An 18,125-nucleotide genomic window follows, 5' to 3' on the forward strand; every position below is an offset into this window, starting at 1 on the left:
AACATACACGAACCTGGAGCTTTAAGGCCCTTTTGAAATTTTTCATTTCGTAGCTGTATTGACATTAAAACACCTGCTTTAGAAACAAGTTCTAGTGGGAAAGTAACTCTGGATAACAAGATAACACTGTTCAAACCTGCGTTAGGAGGAGAGACTGTGGGGGCGGCTTTGTGGGCAGTACCATCACAGTGTCAGCTGCAGCACTGCTGAAAGCAGCATTAGGCTTTTTTTTTTTTTCAGACTTAAAAAATGGATGCATAATACATACATGCATACCATTTATTTATTCAACCATTTATCCAGAGCCGGATCGCGGGGGCAACAGACGGCTGGATGCCGTCTGTGCATGGAACCTTTTTAAGATTTCATTCTTCAGTGTTACAAACCTACTGTTTCTGCCTGAAACTTGAATTTGTTATCTTCTAATTAGCTTGATCAAATTGGTCAAATTTAGGTTCAGGATATGGCATCAAATATTGTACAGCAGTGAAAGCCAAAGCCAAACTTGTATTGTCAAAACTATCTACGTTTTTCTGAATACATATAATAAATAAAGTGAGCATCCAGTCAACATTCTTTTTAGTTTTAGTTCATTCTCTTATTTCATTCATATGTGTCAAAAGCTCTTTACAGGTCCACAAATTGTAAATTATAAAGGTTTTGTATATATGCGTACTGTCATAATATAAAGTTCTTAAAGCATGGATTTCCTCTGTCTAGGGAGAAACATTTTGATAAACACTAATAATAATGAAACATTGATAAAAAAAAACAACAACATTTTGAATATTGAATCCAAGTTCAAACAGCATCCCCAAAATATTATAATAGATATCTGTTCCTTGGATCTTTGTTTTTCATGGCGACAGCATATCACCAACCTTCTCTTACGCTGGAATAGGTGCAGTCCTGTGTGTCCCTGTTATTCGTCCATCTCTCTCGAGTTCTCGAGGAGAAATTCAGTGCAGCATAATTCAGCTCCACCGTTTCACCTTCCTAGAAATGAAATATGAATTTCAGGTGTAACAGCTGGAATGTTATTGCCTATTATCAGACTGTTTAAATGTGACAGACTAAAATGTGAGGATGAAAGACTCAAACATTAGAAAGTATATGTTTTTATCCCATAATTTCATTTATTACTGTTATTTTTCATCAGACGGGATTCATTACTGGACCAAAATGTATAAAACCTCCAACTCAGAGGTGATTTATTTGTACCTAGCTTTATCCACTATCTTCCTGCCTCTCATTAGCAACCATCCCATCATGCTTTCACTTTCTTACGTGATGTCAAAGTCTACGTGGAATAACGGCGACTTCTTTTTTTTATGAATGTTATTAGATTCAAATTATATTCACCACATTGTCTGACTGATCCTGAGCTGATCTGTTCAATACTTCCCGATTGGAAGCAGCAGCGCCCCCTGTTGGTGGAAGACAGACGTTAATGCCATTGAACATCCAGAAAATAAACCCAACAATGTATCCATACATCCATACATCCATCCATCCATCCATCTATTTTCTTGTCTACAGTTACTTTTCCGACTTGCAGGTGGCCTGCTGGATCCTATCCCAGTTGGCCACAGGTAAAAGTCGGGGTAGATAGATAGATAGATACTTTAATAATCCCGGAGGAAATTGCATATATCCACTGCTCAGGCATTACATAACAAATAATACTGGATAAACACCAGGAGAAAAGGAAACACTGACATCACAGGACATACCACAAGACATACACTACACTAACAGACAGACACATGCAGCACTAACAGGACTTATATACTAAACTATAACTAAAATATAAACACTATAAAATTTAAAAATATTACAGTATTAAAATATAAACAGTATAAAATAAAATCTAAACAGTATAAAATTGAATTAAAATATAAAACAGAATAAAAAATAAATAAATTTTATATATATATATATATAAAAACAGTATAAAATTTAAATTTAAATTTAAATTTAAATTAAATTTAAATTAAATTAAATTAAATCCATTTTCAACCCCGTGCTGACCTCGCCACCTCCCCCCCGCTCCTCCTGAGAGAGTCATTGTACCCCCTGATGGCACGGGGCACGAAGGAGGACCTCAGCCTCTCTGTGGAGGCGCTGTGTGACAGCAGTCTGCCGCTGAAGGTGCTTCTCTGCTGGGAGAAGGTGGTGTGTAGGGGGTGCCTGGTGTTGTTCATGATAGCCCTGAATTTAGACATGGTCCTGCTCCCCAGAACTGTCTCCACAGAGTCCAGGCTCAGCCCGACCACTGAGCCCGCTCTGCGGATGAGTCTGTTCAGACGGTCCATATCTCTTTTCCTGGCCCCCCCACCCCAACACACAATGGCGTATGACAGCACACTGGAGACTACGGACTGATAGAACATGAAAAGCTTAGGACAGATGTTGAAGGAGGCCAGCCTCCTCAGGAAGTACATCCTGCTCTGCCCCTTCTTGTACACACAGTTGGAGTTGAGTGACCAGTCCAGTCTGCTGTCTAGCTGCAGTCCCAGGTACTTATAGTTTTCTACCACCTCCACCTCACTGCCATTGATGATCACCGGCTGTGGAGAGGGAGGTGCCCGCCGGAAATCCAGAACCATCTCCTTTGTCTTGGAGACGTTGAGCTGGAGCTGGTTCTGTTGGCACCACTCCACGAAGTCAGCCACCAATGCCCTGTACCCCCCCTCATCACCCTCCCGGATACATGCCACTATCGCGGTGTCATCGGAGTACTTCTGTATGTGGCATGTATCAGAGTTGTGCTTGACCCGGATATGACACCAGATCATCGCGGGGCTCCAATTTAAATTAGAAATGCTGGCTTTTCAGTCATACGTTCATACAGACAATGTTCCTACCTTTGCAATGTTCACAAAGGGGCCTTTTATGTCTGAAGACAATCAGACTGATGATGACAATCACACAGCAGGCCAGCAGTGTCCCCAACACAAAAACAAAAGGGTACAGGTCTCCTGGAATCAGAATAAAATGCCACAATAATTTGGCTGAGCTGAAATTTAACATTAAACCTTTGCATTTCATGCATTAATAACAACAGCAGGTAATGCAGTCATTAACTGCAGAACTATGTTCTCTTTTATAACGGAATAAAAACTTTTTAGTGTGACAAAGACAAAGTACCTCGACAACTGAACAATATGCCTCCATTGATTCTTCTCTCGGAATTTTTGAAAATCCATTGAGTGTGTGATAGTTAATGTTTTCCTCATGTCAATGCGATGCTGCTATATTCGACTCTTGTTTCCCCTGTTAATGTGTTACAACCTAACATTACAAAGCATTCTTTAGCATGACTATAATGGTTTTACATAATTTTTACATAATTGCCTAATTTTAGCTAACCAGACTACCCAATTGTTGAAGGAGTTTATGCTGGCAATTATTATTATATTATATATTATTATTATTAATGTCGCAATTTTGCCAGTCAGGCTTCAAATCAACTGTTAGCTAATGGTAGACCCGTGGTATGGAAAGCAGCATGAGAAAATATCTCACCTCTTTTTTCAAACACTTCACAGTCAAACCAAAGTGCAGGTGGGGAAAAAGGAAGAGAAAAGAGAGGGCCATCTGTTAGCTCAAGCATCACTTTGAGGTGTTTTGCATGGAATAAAATAACCAAATATTTGGTTCTCTGCACATGGGCGCTATCTGCTCAATAGCCAAAGTCCAAATATAGGACTATGTTACAGATGCAGCAAAAATGTACTTATTTTCTCAATGAAAGTTAAAACTTACCTGTTTTGGCGTCTACTTTTGTTCCGTTGCCAAACAGGATCTCTCCACATGTGACCACAGCACAGAAGTAAGTCCCACTGTCTGAAGTGTCCTTTATCGATTTGGACAGACTGTAGACACAACTTTTATTTTCTTCTTCATCAACACTGTGACGGTGAGTGTAAATAACACTTGGATGTGATTCTCCTGATCCAGCTCTGAACCAGTGCACGCTGCGTTCACCCGGACACTGGACTCTAATGTCTTTGTTCTTGAAGACAAGTGAACACTGGAACCTTATTGAGTCGCCCACCTGCACCGATGCCGTCTCTGGAATTTGCTGCACAATAATGGAAGTCTTCTTATTTTTAGAATCTGTGAAATTTACAAAGAGGCATGAACTTACAAGGGGGGTTTTTTTGGTGGGGGGTCTGCAGACGCTTGGCAAACAAAGAGTGTGAAATCAGCATGTTTTACCCTTTACAGCCAAAATTGTGCCACCCGTAAAGTTCAGTGCGTAGGTTGGTCCTGACTGGCAGAGGTATGTTGCTTCATCTTCTTTGCTTACATTTGTGACTCTAAGAAAATAATGAGTATTCTGTTTTGTGAGAGTAAACCGTGCGTTGTTAAACCGTCCCTGGCGTGATACTCCAGAATGTGTTCCAACTGCGACAGTTTCGACCATATATCCCAACTTCAGTTTATACCAGTAAAATAACGTATGTCCCTCCTTGACGATTGGACATTTTAACGTGAAACTGTCACCAAGTTCAACGACGATCAAAGGGATCTGGTGAGAACCCAAAATGGTTTGAGCTAAAGAGAAAAACAAAATTGAAAGTTCAGGACAAAAAGAATTCAAATGAGAAAGGAAAAAAACATTACAGTTTATAATTACATTTATATTCAATTTATGGTACACTTACTAAATTCACTGAGAAAAATCAAAGCAGCCAGTCTTCCGATCATTCTGTCTCAGGCAGCTTTCTCTTATGCAACAAATGCCTTCCACCACGAATGGAAGATTTTGTCACGAGGTCCCAATAGTGTAATTATGCTGATTGGCTGCAACTCAGTAAACACAGTTCCTGTTGAATTTCTAGGGCAGTGAACTGTTTTTGGTGAAAGGGGTGCAGTTCGGTTTTTTTTTCAAGGATAGACTCTGAAGTGATATTTTGAAAAATAAATATGCCCATCAAATTGATTATTTTTGTGATTAAAAAAAATACAGTTACACAATCACACATAAGTACAGTACTGAATCTGACATTATTTTGGATTTGTAATAATTAGAGATGCTTTAAATTTGCAGATTTTGTTGTGACTGGAATTAGGAACCGGGATGGAATACATAAATATGACTAGCCTTTACTATTAATGGTGTATGAAAATTAATGGAGTACTAAAATTGCTTAATCCTACAAAGTAATATTGTGCTAGACAGTGAAAGAACACTGTTGGACCAAAAGTGTTGGTGGTCTTTGTTTCCCCTGATCAAGATGCCAAAGATGGCAATTACAATTACAAATAACCAATCAATTCAGTTCCTATGAGGTGAATGATTGATATTACCGTAGGGTGTCTGCCTGAACATTTGCAGCCATGTGTTTATTAGAATAAAGCTCATTACCAATAGAAAAAAAGCTCTATGTAAGGAATAATGATGGAAGGCTACATCTTCTCTTGCTTCCTTTCCTTTTAGCTTGTCCTGTTAGGCGTTTCACAGCATGTCATCCTTTTCCATGTCAGCCTATCTTTTGCATCCTCCTCTCTAACACCAACTTCCCCCACTATATCCATCCACTATATCCATCCACTGTCTCTTTGGTCTTACTCCATCCTTTTTACACACCTCTTACACACCTTTTTACCTATATACTCACAATCTCTCCTCTAGACCTGTCCAAACCATCAAAGTCTGTGGAGGGCTAAATAAAACCCAAAAAATAACCAACCACAGTCGCACAGATTGTCTTGAATTGAACTTAATATAAACAAGAGGAAATTTATTGAATGTACTTCTGATCACTAGATAATCCCTGGAATCAATATCCATTCAAATAAATCTTTGTTGTCCTTGTTGCTGCATCACATGTTGTCAAAATATGCTATGGCCAAGTCACAGTAGATAATATTAAACTGTGTTTCTGCTGATGCTCATTTATAAAGCTGAGAGAGTGGAAAGAACACACAGATCTGTGACGCCAGTTCCCCTTCTCCTCTTAAAGCACATCATCTAGCCAGCCTTGTTCTTTGATGATAACATCAGTATTATGTCATCTGTGGCCTTTTCCATTCATGTTGCTCCGCCCACATGTTGCATAAGTATAGGTGGGCTGAAGTAACCCCATTTCAGTCTTCCTTCAAAATACAACTAATATATATTAATTAAACATTTCCTTTTACACCTACATTGTAACTTTTGCCATCTCTCTGTAACTGTTGTCCATTTGTCTTGGCCAGGATTCCTTTAGATTAAATTATAGATTTATTAATTATTTATTTATTTATATTTATTTATTTTTTATTTTTTTAAAAATGAGATTGATCTTGTTCACAAGCATCCATTAGAGCGGTACAGTTTACATTCTTTCTGTGTTGAGCTTGCTGGTCCAAAGCCACGCAGGTTAGGATAATCGGTAGCTCCGTGTGAATGTGAATTGTTGTCCATCTCCATGTTTTACTGCAATGATCAAGCAACCTGTGCTGGGATGTGGCTGTACAGCATCAGGGAATAGCAGCTCCAACCTCTGCAACCATTTAAACACATAACAGCAATCTTTATATTTCCATTTATGATGATTTTATAGGAGGAATAATTGATCTAATAAATAAACTTTTTATTTTATACATACATCATATTATTCATTCATCCTATTTCATTTTAAACTACAGATTATGAAAGGAAGACCTTTTACCATTGTAGTTTTGTGGAAGTGCATTCTTTCTTTGAAACAACAAGCAAAGCCACATGCAGTGGCAGAGATGAGAGGTAAGCTGGACCATCTTTCTGCTTTTGACAGACCACCAAGTTTGTTTACGCAGAATTTGCATGACTTTGGTTCTCAACAGGATGTGTATCTAGAGTACCGAAAACCTTCATGGGCTAAATTTAGCAAAGACAGTTAAGCTGATAGTTGGTAGTTCTGCCTTCCTGGACACATTTAATTTAGTGTCTTAAACAAATTATTAAACACTCAAACCCATATCAACACAACTGTTTTTAAATTGTAGCTTTTATGCATTTTTATAAGACTATTTGAAACTTTTATTATAAAATCTTTCATGGAACATTTTGTTTGACCTTATTCAAGGTTGGAGGACTAGTCAAAACTGAAACAGTGTCTGAGATCCAAACCCAGATTCTTTAAACTGATTGTGGCAAATGTCAGACACATGTCATTAATATGTGTTTGCTCAATGTAAAATGGGAAGGTTCATGCATGTGCACAGTAAATATAATTCTACAGCTGAAATTAGTTAGCTTAGCATAGTCCAAAAAATGGACAAAGAGAATTCTTGTTCACTCAGATTCAAACATCAGTATCACCAATCTAGTATCACCACATCATGGCCGTACAACTATTTCATTCGTTTTGTAAATGTTACAGATCTGTTCACGCTGATGTGAGAAACAGTTCAAATAGCTGTTTGTGAAAAGTCAACGAAAAACAATATAATCTGAGTGAAAACTATCTTGACTGTGCCACCGCCGGCCGCAGTGTGAATGTGATGACAGCTTCCAAAATTCCATGAGTGATCAGCAGTGTCCACACCCTGCCCTGTCACAAAACTTCTCTTCTTTTAACACCTGAAGATGAATAGAACCACATCCGTTATTGGAAGCAGTAGAAACACTACGCACCTAAAGGTGGCATCACAACCTAGGTGAGTTTGGCAAATTGTTGTTTTTTCTTGTACCACCAAATATATGTTTTGCAATGTAGAGAAATCTACATTCCAAAAACACATATTTGATGGTATAGTTGAAGTCTGGGACCGCTTTGCCCTTCCACGTGTCTGTATGAAAAGGCTATGAGCAGGTAGAGCTTCCTTCCTCCAGGCTGTTGAATTCACAGATGAGAATCAGCTGAGCTGCTCAGCTGTTTGTGGGTTAGTTTAGAGGTGAAACGTTATCAGCTGATGGAGCTGATGTAGGAGCTGAACTTGACTCTGTGGCCTGTCGGAGATAGGCTGTCTCAACTAACATTAGGCTCTGCAGGTATGAGATTATGGGGGGGTTTCTGCCCAAACTTCATACACGTCATAGCGACAGGAAGTTCAACAGAGAGTGAATGCGTGGAAGTGGAGTGGCGTGGAAAAACTGTCACTATTAATATCTTATTTGTCTGCAATAATTCTTCAAACACTACTTAGTTTTAGTTTAATTATTAATAAATGTGTTGTCCTGGTTGGTGTGTTCAGCTGTTATAATGAATCTACCAATTCTGTCAGGAAGGACTCCCGTTGAGATAACATCTAAGTCAGAAAGTGTTTGGTGTCTGGCGCTTTGACTCGGATCTTCTCTTCTTGAAAGGCAGCAAAATATAAATCCCCAGTTGGAGCCCAGACACTGGGGGTGGGAGCATGAATCGACGCTGAACGCTGGATGTTTGTCTATTTGATGTTCATTATTGGTCGAGTTAACTGTGAAACTTAATGGAAATAAAATCATCAAGGTTAAGTCGTCAAGCTTAATGTGACATGCCGGACTTTTGATTATAGGAAGCACATCAGCACATCATTCATGTAAATGTGGTGGAATACATCAGTGGCTTAAAGCCTGGTAGAGATGTAAAAGTTATATTATGGTACTACAGTATTTTATTTCTTTAATGTGTTGTTTTTATGGCCTGTAAATTTTTTCTGGTAAGTCTTAGTGAATGGTACTTTCATATTTAGAGTAGTAATGACTTTTAGATGACCTTTAATGGTGTTTATAGATTGAAATTTGATAAATAACAACTTACAAACAATTTAACTTACAAACAACCTCGTACATTGAGGACTACCTGTATTCTGATGCTGCCTGGTGAATGTGGTCATTGTTACATAACCTCAGTGTCTGATCATTGTGTAGCATGGTTAGGCGGTCTACCTTAAACAACAGTCCACCTTAAGCCTGTTTAAGATGCAGGTGTTGCTGTGAATAAAACAGACATCAAGCTGAAAATATCCTTTGTTGCAGGTTTGAGGTCTTTTTCAAAATTCCTCCCTGGCTTGGTAGAATGCAACCAAAAAAATGAATAATGAAATGTTTCCTCATCTAACGTCTCCCATGATCTGTGGCCATCACAAGGCTTTTGCTCAAGGGGGTGTGTCTCACACTTGGCTCATTCCCATCAAGGTAAAGGTTGGTTAATATTAACTACAGTTATCAAGTCATAAAGTTGAACAGTGTAGTTTTGTTAGCATGGCAATACACTTCTTGTCACCACACCCTGTTTGTCTGAGTCTGCAGTGAACTGGTTAGCACCTGCTGGGGCCAATCCCTTTTCTATCAGGGTTTGCATTTCCGCAGTGCTCTCAAAACAGCATGGACCCTACATGAAAATGAGCAATCTGAAAATTTAACCGAGAAAACAATGGCAATTCATTGGCACATGGTTTATCTGTGGAGTATCTGGCACCTCCAGATTGTCAAGATTGCAGCTTTCAATCTGGACACTCAGAATGTGCTGCAGAAAAAAGGCAAAGCGGGAAGTCTGTTTGGATTTTCTGTTGCCTTCCACCAGCAGCTGACACCCATCAGAAAGAATCTGTGAGTGTAAATATGAGCTACGTTAGCTTTAAAAGAAAAACAAATTAAACTGTGTTCTACAACACTTGAGGTATTTTTCCTCAGACTGCTGGTCGGAGCTCCGAGATCAAAACGTCAGGATCAGGCAAACGTTACAGGCGTTGTTTACCAGTGTGACCTGACAACAACGTCTGAGAGCTGTCAGCCTATTGAGTTTGACAATGAAGGTTTGTTTGGCCATTGGGTTAACTATGTGAGTCATTTTTATGTTTAATGTTATCAATGCTGGAAAGTGAGCTCTGTAATTTTGAGGAAGGCTTGTATTAGCTAATCCACCAGTAACAATTAAAGTATTTGCTCATCAACTCACAAATCTTCTAAAAGAGACATGTTTGTCCACCAGAAGGTGATTTTTGTCTTAAATTTCCACTTTCCATTTCCGCTTAGTATTTTACCAAACAATTGAGACTACAGTCCAGAATCCAATTACAAATTTGTGCTTTTTTTCTTAGTTTTTTTGCTTATCTTTGTACATGGGTTATCTCATAAGTTATTCTTCATAAATTGAATAAATGAGATACAATTACGCAAAGTTGTTAAAACTCAGAGGGGCGAACATCTATTACTTGTACATTTTGCACATAATAGTCTTCTATTCACTGCAATTGGATGTAAAGTGCAGGGTTTTAATGTGCAGCAAGAAATTTAAATGTGCAACTGTTCATTATTAATCGATCTTCCTCTTTTTAATCAATTGACATTTCATCAGCACAGTTACTTCAGTTTGCTTGTTTTTCTAGAGTTTCTCGATAGCAGAGGCATCGACAACCAGTGGATGGGTGTAAGAGTGGTCAGCCAAGGGCCTGGTAAAAATGTGATGGTAAGGGTAAAAAAAATCCTATATAGAGAATAATATGGTAAAAAAAAAAAAAAAACGTTATTATTTCCTCTTCTTTCAGGCATGTGCTCATCGATACCAGCAGTGGAGCCCAAGCCCAAGCCTGTACGTTCCTCGCTTGGTGACAGGTCAGTGTTACCTCCTTGGAGATGACTTGCAGGTTGGGAAAGAGGAGAGATCTTGGAGGAGGGTAGTTTGTGATTCTGAACACCTCAGCAGACGTCAGAAGGACCATGAGTGGTTTGCGTATTGCCAACAAGGTCATGGAGCATCTTTTGCAAAGGACAACATAAATCTATTATTAGGAGCACCAGGAGCGTACCAGTGGAAAGGTAAGATAAAACCTCTTTTGTTGTTTCATTTTTGCACTTTTTTTTTTAATGTAAAATTGCATTTTTTTGCACAAACCCTAACCCTAACCAAACAGGCCCCAAGGGTTAAAACCTTCAAGGATGGAGCTGAAACTACACATCTCTAAATACTCTTGGACTTCCCCAGCTTTCCCAGCCTTATAATAAACTTTAACCACATTATGTATTTTTATTTTCAAAAGGCTAATAAAAAAATTCAAAAATAACAGACCTGAATGTCCAGTAAATTGATCTTTTGTCATTTTGCTATTGTCATTACAAATTACAGCTCGAACACTAAGGAATTTATTTAGCCTTGTCTAAACCATGTTCAAAAATTTGGAATTTTAGGGTCTTGACTCTGAAGTAGGAAATAAAAATGTTCTTCCAAACTGATCTCCAAGAGCTTCAATTATTTGTTTAAAAATAGAGGCTGGTAGAACTGTTCCTTCTGTCATAAAAACAACAAAAGTTTTCTTATATTGGTATGTTTTATAATTCTGAGGAATCGTACGAATGGAGCCCTTGGACAACCTGGAAATCTTCAGTAGAGATCCTTGTGAGACCGGCGATATTGATCAATTTAACTCAAACCTCATTCCCCTCCAGGCAAACAGCTACTTGGGTCAGTCTGGTCTGAAATAGTTCAACCATTTCCAGTTAAATCTTGTTTCATATCTTTATGGTTGAAGATGATTTGTGATATCACAATGCTCCTCATGAATGGAACCCAACCACTCCACATCACATCCTCCAGGGTTCTCCATTGACTCGGGTCTGGCCCTCACCAGGAAGGGCGAGCTGACCATTGTATCAGGAGCACCCAGAGGAGGCTACAGCGGCCAAGTGGCGTTTCTGAAGGCCGATCCTGCAGCAAAGACAAACTTATCTGTGGAGTTTGTCCTCTCTGGTCCGGGCCTGGCCTCCTCCTTCGGCTACGACGTGACAGTGGTGGATCTCAATGGCGATGGGTAGGTGAACCTTAAATTTTTCCAAATTTTATGTAATTGTTTGCCTTTTCTGTAACTTATTTCTGGGTGTTTCAGTGCAGATTTATCTTAGGACCATTGTGTTACTCTATTGTTCCTGTGTTGTATCCAGATGGGAGGACCTTGCTGTGGGAGCCCCACAGTTCTTTCTTAAGGATGGTTTATTTGGAGGAGCAGTCTACGTCTATATCAACAACAAAGGAAAAAACTGGGAGGAAATTGTACCAATTCAACTTCTCGGACAAAAGGACTCCATGTTCGGTCTTGCAGTGGAGAATATAGGAGACATCAATCAAGATGGTTACGGAGGTTTACAGCATTTTTTTTTAAAAATAAATCATGACTGAACTGACCAGAGGAGGTGCCAATGGGCAAATACAACATTTATTTGTGATCCCCATCGAACTTTAACGTCTTCTTCATTTTCATAGTACAACAAACCTGCAAGCTTCAAACAAATAAGATCAGCACGTTTTCCAAAACCCCACTGACAAACAAATGATCCAAAATGATTCAAAGCTTAAATTCTGAAGCTGATTTTCAAAGTTCTTAAATTAAAGGGTACAGCACAGCAATGCATTAAAAACGGCATTTTATTTTGAAATTTTGTGTGCGAAACACAATTTGTTTATTTTTATTCACCATAACTTTTTTCAAAGTTTAAGACTCTGTACAATATGTAAACTATTTTGTTTTGCATTGCCCTAATTTGTCCTAAATGTTTTAGATATTGGCGTGGGGGCACCGTATGATGGCTCTGGTCGAGTATACCTTTATTATGGCTCATCAAGTGGCATCCACAAAAAATCAGCACAGGTGAGGTTAGGTGTACTGGGTGGAGGGGGGGGGGGGTTGTGGAATCTTTTGGGAATACTGTATTGAATTGCATATTCTATCCCTTACAGGTACTCTCCTCAGGATCCAATAAAGTCTCTCTGTTTGGATATTCGCTGTCTGGTAATCTGGACATTGACAGCAATCAATACCCTGACGTAGCTGTGGGATCCCTTGCTGATTCTGTCTTTGTTTACAGGTAATTTTATCATAACAGTTGGAAAAAAATATGAGGAGATATAACTTTGGTTTCTCTCCGGATTTTTGTACTGACTTTAAAACTGACTTTCATCAGTACTTTCAGTGAGTTGATGCTGAATCAGATATAACAACACTGTACTGTACTTCATTTTAGACTGCATATATGTTATATACAGACGTGTGGTTTCATTTGTGGACAATGTGACCGGATTAAACAGAAGAACACTATTTTAAATACGTAAAACATATTTAAAATTCTTCTAAAATTTTATTTTTTGACAATTTTTTTCTAATTTAAATATTTATGACCCTTCAATCATTTTATGTATATTTGGAATCTTTTTAAAATTTCAATATTTCATTTACAGACGTTATTAATAATTCTTGCATCACTACAGTACAGTCTAATCAGTCTAATAATACTAACACACTGGATTGTTGTTTCTTTTTTCTTTTTTTTTCATCTTCCTGTCTTTAAAAAAATCAACTCAAACCTTTAAATTTAGTCGACCTGCCGTGTTTTCTCTGTTGCAGAGCCAGGCCAGTGATCCGTGTCGGCAGCTCTCTGAAGGTAACACCAAGTGAAATAGACATCACAAAGGAACAATGTGATAAACGCACATGGTAAGACGTACAAAAACACAAATTCCAACATGAACCAACTGCGAGCTGATTGGCTACTGACCCACATACATCTGAAAAGTTATTTTGCAGTTCAAGCATGCTTCAACTTCACAGCACATCCAGCCACATTCAATCCTAAACTGAGTAAGATTCCTTTACTTTTCACATTAAATATAAGCTGATGGGTTTTTTTGTCCAAAGTTAGTTCATTTGTCTGGCTGATAGCTGGGTTTTACTACTTCATGAATTGTCTTGAGGTCGTCATTAAACAGTAGTCATTAAAGTTTGGAGTGTATCCAAATAAATTGGTGTGGTCAAGTTTGACAAGCATTACATTTATAGTATAAAGTCTTTTTTTTAGTTTTGATATGGTTTTTGATTAATTTCATATAAACTTTTTAATGGATTACCACAAAACTGTATGAAAGGGTGAGGGGTCAAAGAAACCATCCAATAGAACTTTAAGTCCAGCATGAGTGCTGTTCTCTTTGGGACTAAGGAACGTCTAATCCAGTATCAGCACAAGTTCTACTTAACACCATCTTGTATTCTATGCACTGGACTGTATCATGGCCCGCACCTCAGATCTATCTTATCGGTCTATGTATTCCAGTGTTCAACTATACCTTTGGAGCCGATGTTGAGAGGAGAAAAGCCAGGCTTCCTCCCAGAGTGGATTTTTTTGGTGCTCGCCAAGGAAGTGTGGCACTTCCTGGACAGAACAGAGAAATTTGTACTGACACAAAACTCCGACTTCTGGTAGTTTCATTGAATGCCCTCGTAAAGAGACCCATCAAGTACGACATGTGAACCGTGAATGAATTGAAACCTCTGTTTCAGCGTGATATAAAGGATCAGCTGCACAGTATCCCCATCTCGGTCACCGTGTCCCTGACGGACAACCAGACGACCGGGGCCAGTGCAGATGTGTCGCCCGTCCTTAACCTCTTTCAGCAAAAGAGTACAGCCTCAGAGGTACAAATCTATCTGTATGTCATCACCAATGTGACAATTAAACCCTTTGGAAAATTAGTCCATTTGTGTGAGAGGATGGATTTTTTTTTTTTTTTGTCACAGATTATTTTAGTAAACCAGGGCTGTGGTGGTGACAACATTTGCCAAAGTAATCTTCAGTTACAATACAAGTTCTGCTCCAGGAAAACACAAAATGATCAGGATGTTTTCACATCACTGGTCAGGTAAGGGGGGGGGGGCACCACAGCTTCTTATTCTACCACACAAACCAGTGTCTGTGAATGAATCCCATCACTCGTTTGTCTTTAAGAGCGGACAGCGTCACCGTCATCACTCCGTCTAAGGAAGACATAGCTTTGGAGATCACAGTGACCAACAGGGATGGGGATGATGCTCACCAGAGCCGCTCGGTCATCAGCCTCCCGGATACGCTCCATTACTCCTCTGTTGTCTCCAATGCATCATCAGTGAGTACACAAGTAGGAATGATCTAAAGAGTTTCTGTTCCTACAACATGTGTGTACGTGTCCTCACATGTACACACATGTTGTGTTTATGTATAAATATTTAGAATGAAAAAAAAATGTTCATACTCTTCCCGTCCAATGAAAAATTTCAGCTTAAGTTTGCCTTTATCCTGCTTCTAAAGCTAAATAGACTATTTCAAACTTCCCCTTGGCTGTGATTATAATGGGCTCAACTTTCATTAAAGCCGAATTCATTGTAACTGTAGAGGATTTTGCTGCTAAAATACCTTGAATTGTTGTGTGGTTCCTATTGCATTCACTTCAAGGGTCTGAATACCCCCACCCCACCCACCTCTGTAGGAAACACAAGTGATCTGCACAGCCAATGACAGAGGAACATCAATAGACTGCAAACTCGGAAACCCGCTGCAAAAAGACGCTGAGGTGAGTGGTCCCACTTTCTGTCTTTTACTGGATGTGTTGTATTGTTGTTGTTGTGTGTTGTGGTCTTTCAGGTCACATTTTATGTCATACTCGCCACATCCGGCATCTCACTGAGCACGACGGACGTCAACGTCACCTTGCAGCTTCACACGTGAGTGGACAGACAGCAGGAGGGGGGGGGGGCTGGGATCAGTAATCGATCAATCCCTTATACCTGATTGTCAATAAATGTCCCTGTGGTGCAGGACCAGTGTGCAGACCATACAACCAGTCCATGCAATAGCCAAAGTGGTTTTTGAGCTGGAGCTGCAAGTGTATGGGTAGGTGTTGAGTTTAATATTGTGTTTTTAAATAGTGTCGAATGAGATTTTTTTTTTCTTGTTTCAGAAAAAACGCAAAGAATTTTATCTTATTTTTAAGCAGAGAATGAATTTTTGTGTCTTTTTAGTGTTTTTAAAATGAGTTTAAAATTGCTTGAAATGCTCTGCAATAATGGTATCAAAGTGCACTTTGTTTTGTCAGACTAGCCAAGCCTTCCCAGATATCACTTGGGGAAAACTTGAGAGGTAAAAATGCCATAAAATCTATGGATGAAATTGGACTTCCAGTTCAGTATGAATTTCGGGTGAGCCACCATTAGTTTCTTCCTTACTGCCGAATCGGTTTGATAACTGTTTGGAGTTTTTTAACCTGAAGATTTTTTATTTTTTTCCACAGATAACAAATTTAGGCAGACCGCTGAAATATTTTTCCAATGCGTCACTGAACATCTACTGGCCAAAGGAAAACTCTGCAGGAAAATGGCTTCTGTACTTGACTCACATCAGTAGTACAGGTGTTCAGGCCACACCCTGCTCACCTGTAGATGAGATCCATCCACTTAAAGACAAAAAGGTATATACTGTTAACTTTTTATTATACTGTTACCAAAATTAAGAAACACTTCTAACCCAGTAACGTTTGGGGTCAAGGGTTGGCGCGTCCCCTCCAGGAAAAGACGAGAAGCTGAACTCGAAGCACTCTCAAGTGATGAATTCCCTTTTCTTCCGACCAGAAGGAAATACAAAACCTTGGTAATCATTATAACTGTGATTAAGATCACGTGTTTTATTTTTAGTAAAAGGTCTGTCCACAAAGTCAGGGGTTTTGGGGGGAGCTCAAAATCTGTCCTTTCAGAGCTGCTCAGATGGGCTGAATTGTGTGGAGATACGCTGCCCCCTGCTGGGATTGGACAGCACTGCATTGATGGTTCTGCATTCACGCCTGTGGAACTCCACTTTCACAGAGGTGATGCATTTTAGTTTAAAACAGATACAAAGATTTTTTTTTTTAAATGCCCCAATTTTCAAACTTGAACTTCTTTGTTCCATGTCGTTATTCCATCTAATATCTATTTCACCCGTTACCATTTAGGATTACAGCTCTCTGAATTATCTGGACATTGTTGTGGACGCTGCTCTCAGGTTAACAAACGCTCCAGAAAATATTGAACTTAAACCAGAAAAGCCTGGAACAAAGGTAACAACAGAAGAATATCTAGGCAAATAAATTTACCAGGCAAATAAATGTAATTAATATACTATTATTGCAAAATCCTGTATGTAATAACTCAGTCAGTGCAACATATTTTGCAAATAAGTCCCTGCAATTCACACATTAAAATCTATGTATCAACAAATACAATACGTTCATCAGTTCTAAAGATGTGGTTTAATGACCGTGCTTTTGTAACATCGTTGACCAGGTGAGACTAACAGTATTCCTTGAAAAAAAGACAAAGTATTTCTCCAAAGTGGCCTGGTGGATCATCGTCCTGACCATCATTGCTTTGCTCTTGCTGTTGGCAGCTCTGGTCTTCTTGTTGTGGAAGGTGAATAAAATACTGTATGAAATATTTTGGTTTTAACAGAATGAGCGCTAATATTGCCATTCCACGTTTCTTCTATGCTACAGGTCCCGCGGCTGACTGTTTGATCAGTTTTTTTGTTTTACACATTTACTACTCATGACATCAGGAAACAGTAAAGAAATGATACATGAGTCTGAACTGAATATTTAATCAATTTTAAAGGGTTTAATTTTCCGCTGAAATGAATCAAAATCGGATTTTTTTAGATTTTTCCGGAAAAAAAATTGCAATTCACTCTTCTAAATTTAGAAAATATATACCGGTACATGTAAAATGCAAAATACTGATTATCATATGATGAACCTTGCATGAAATTTCATTCATTTCCTTCGTATTACTAAGTTTGTATTATCTCCTATTTTTGTCCTTCTCAGCGAGGATGCATCAAGTCCCCAGCTCAGAAAAAGAACCCCCCACATGGCAGAAATCCAAATTCTGAGACTGCTCACCTTAAAGACTGAACCCAAACCCTTGATGCTACGTGACAGCTGCCCTCGCAGCATCTACCAGCCATGCAGATTTACACCATATCAAGTTTTTTAAATGTAGTATAAAATAAAAGCACACTTGAAATGCAGTCTTTTTTTATTACTTGCATCTTTGTGATGCTATTTTTTTTTTAAATAAAACAAAAAAAAAACACAATTTCTTCTTGTTTAATGAAACAAAGAAAAATTTGTGCAGTACTGTCACCATAAAGGAATGTGCGAATGATGGGAAAGAATCAGAGAAATACCTGTAGGAACGCCTGCAGCCATTACATTCCTAATCTAACTGCTGATCACATGATTGTAACACATTTGCTTTAGAAATGAAAAACACTCATGATAATAGTAATAATACTGTACTAGTGTTGGTATGGAAACCAAGTGTATGTCCTCTGCGTGACTTTCAGTACAGAATTAACTTTGATGAAAGTCCAACAATTAGATTGTTGGCATGAACCG

At 38.7% G+C, this 18,125-nt stretch overlaps 2 protein-coding genes across 8 annotated transcripts; one reads left to right on the forward strand and one right to left on the reverse strand.

The window, feature by feature from the left end:
- Window positions 1–856: 856 nt before the first annotated feature.
- On the reverse strand, window positions 857–4,737 carry LOC137602454 (uncharacterized). 3 transcript variants are annotated; one of them, XM_068325186.1, is made up of 7 exons: window positions 4,674–4,737; window positions 4,225–4,563; window positions 3,769–4,122; window positions 3,529–3,543; window positions 2,868–2,981; window positions 1,363–1,427; window positions 857–996 (listed from the first exon to the last, which is right to left on the reverse strand). In XM_068325186.1, exons 1-7 carry the CDS (start codon window positions 4,714–4,716, stop codon window positions 874–876), a joined length of 1,053 nt encoding a protein of 350 aa, XP_068181287.1. In that variant the 5' UTR covers window positions 4,717–4,737; the 3' UTR covers window positions 857–873. The 3 variants fall into 3 exon arrangements, with proteins under 3 accessions (XP_068181287.1, XP_068181288.1, XP_068181289.1); XM_068325187.1 differs by lacking the exon at window positions 3,529–3,543; XM_068325188.1 differs by lacking the exons at window positions 2,868–2,981; window positions 3,529–3,543.
- On the forward strand, window positions 4,165–17,750 carry LOC137602452 (integrin alpha-6-like). Of its 5 annotated transcripts, XM_068325176.1 has the most exons (29): window positions 4,228–4,288; window positions 6,643–6,739; window positions 7,359–7,635; window positions 8,936–9,094; window positions 9,384–9,508; window positions 9,593–9,714; window positions 10,288–10,367; window positions 10,447–10,717; window positions 11,241–11,360; window positions 11,493–11,706; window positions 11,837–12,033; window positions 12,452–12,540; window positions 12,630–12,757; window positions 13,294–13,383; window positions 13,463–13,527; window positions 13,997–14,142; window positions 14,224–14,358; window positions 14,461–14,582; window positions 14,669–14,825; window positions 15,186–15,269; window positions 15,341–15,420; window positions 15,515–15,589; window positions 15,792–15,894; window positions 15,987–16,163; window positions 16,241–16,342; window positions 16,446–16,556; window positions 16,683–16,787; window positions 17,014–17,139; window positions 17,553–17,750. In XM_068325176.1, exons 4-29 carry the CDS (start codon window positions 8,990–8,992, stop codon window positions 17,637–17,639), a joined length of 3,216 nt encoding a protein of 1,071 aa, XP_068181277.1. In that variant the 5' UTR covers window positions 4,228–4,288; window positions 6,643–6,739; window positions 7,359–7,635; window positions 8,936–8,989; the 3' UTR covers window positions 17,640–17,750. The 5 variants fall into 5 exon arrangements, with proteins under 5 accessions (XP_068181282.1, XP_068181280.1, XP_068181277.1 ...); XM_068325181.1 differs by lacking the exons at window positions 6,643–6,739; window positions 7,359–7,635; window positions 8,936–9,094; window positions 9,384–9,508 and having other exon boundaries at window positions 4,165–4,288; window positions 10,447–10,513; window positions 10,605–10,717; XM_068325177.1 differs by lacking the exons at window positions 4,228–4,288; window positions 6,643–6,739; window positions 7,359–7,635 and having other exon boundaries at window positions 9,011–9,094.
- Window positions 17,751–18,125: the final 375 nt, after the last annotated feature.

The sequence above is a fragment of the Antennarius striatus genome, chromosome 10, assembly GCF_040054535.1.
Source record: "Antennarius striatus isolate MH-2024 chromosome 10, ASM4005453v1, whole genome shotgun sequence".
Lineage (NCBI taxonomy): Eukaryota > Metazoa > Chordata > Actinopteri > Lophiiformes > Antennariidae > Antennarius > Antennarius striatus.

Excerpts from the sequence above, each read along its gene's own strand:
- LOC137602454 (XM_068325186.1), bottom strand. The coding sequence starts at position 4,716 with ATGATCGGAAGACTGGCTGCTTTGATTTTTCTCAGTGAATTTA. Across the intron at positions 4,564-4,673 it reads GATTTTTCTCAGTGAATTTA|CTCAAACCATTTTGGGTTCT; the intron begins GTAAGTGTACCA and ends TTTTCTCTTTAG. Across the intron at positions 4,123-4,224 it reads CACAATTTTGGCTGTAAAGG|ATTCTAAAAATAAGAAGACT; the intron begins GTAAAACATGCT and ends TAAATTTCACAG.
- LOC137602452 (XM_068325176.1), top strand. The coding sequence starts at position 8,990 with ATGAATAATGAAATGTTTCCTCATCTAACGTCTCCCATGATCTGTGGC. Across the intron at positions 9,509-9,592 it reads ACACCCATCAGAAAGAATCT|ACTGCTGGTCGGAGCTCCGA; the intron begins GTGAGTGTAAAT and ends ATTTTTCCTCAG. Across the intron at positions 14,826-15,185 it reads TTGTCTCCAATGCATCATCA|GAAACACAAGTGATCTGCAC; the intron begins GTGAGTACACAA and ends CCACCTCTGTAG.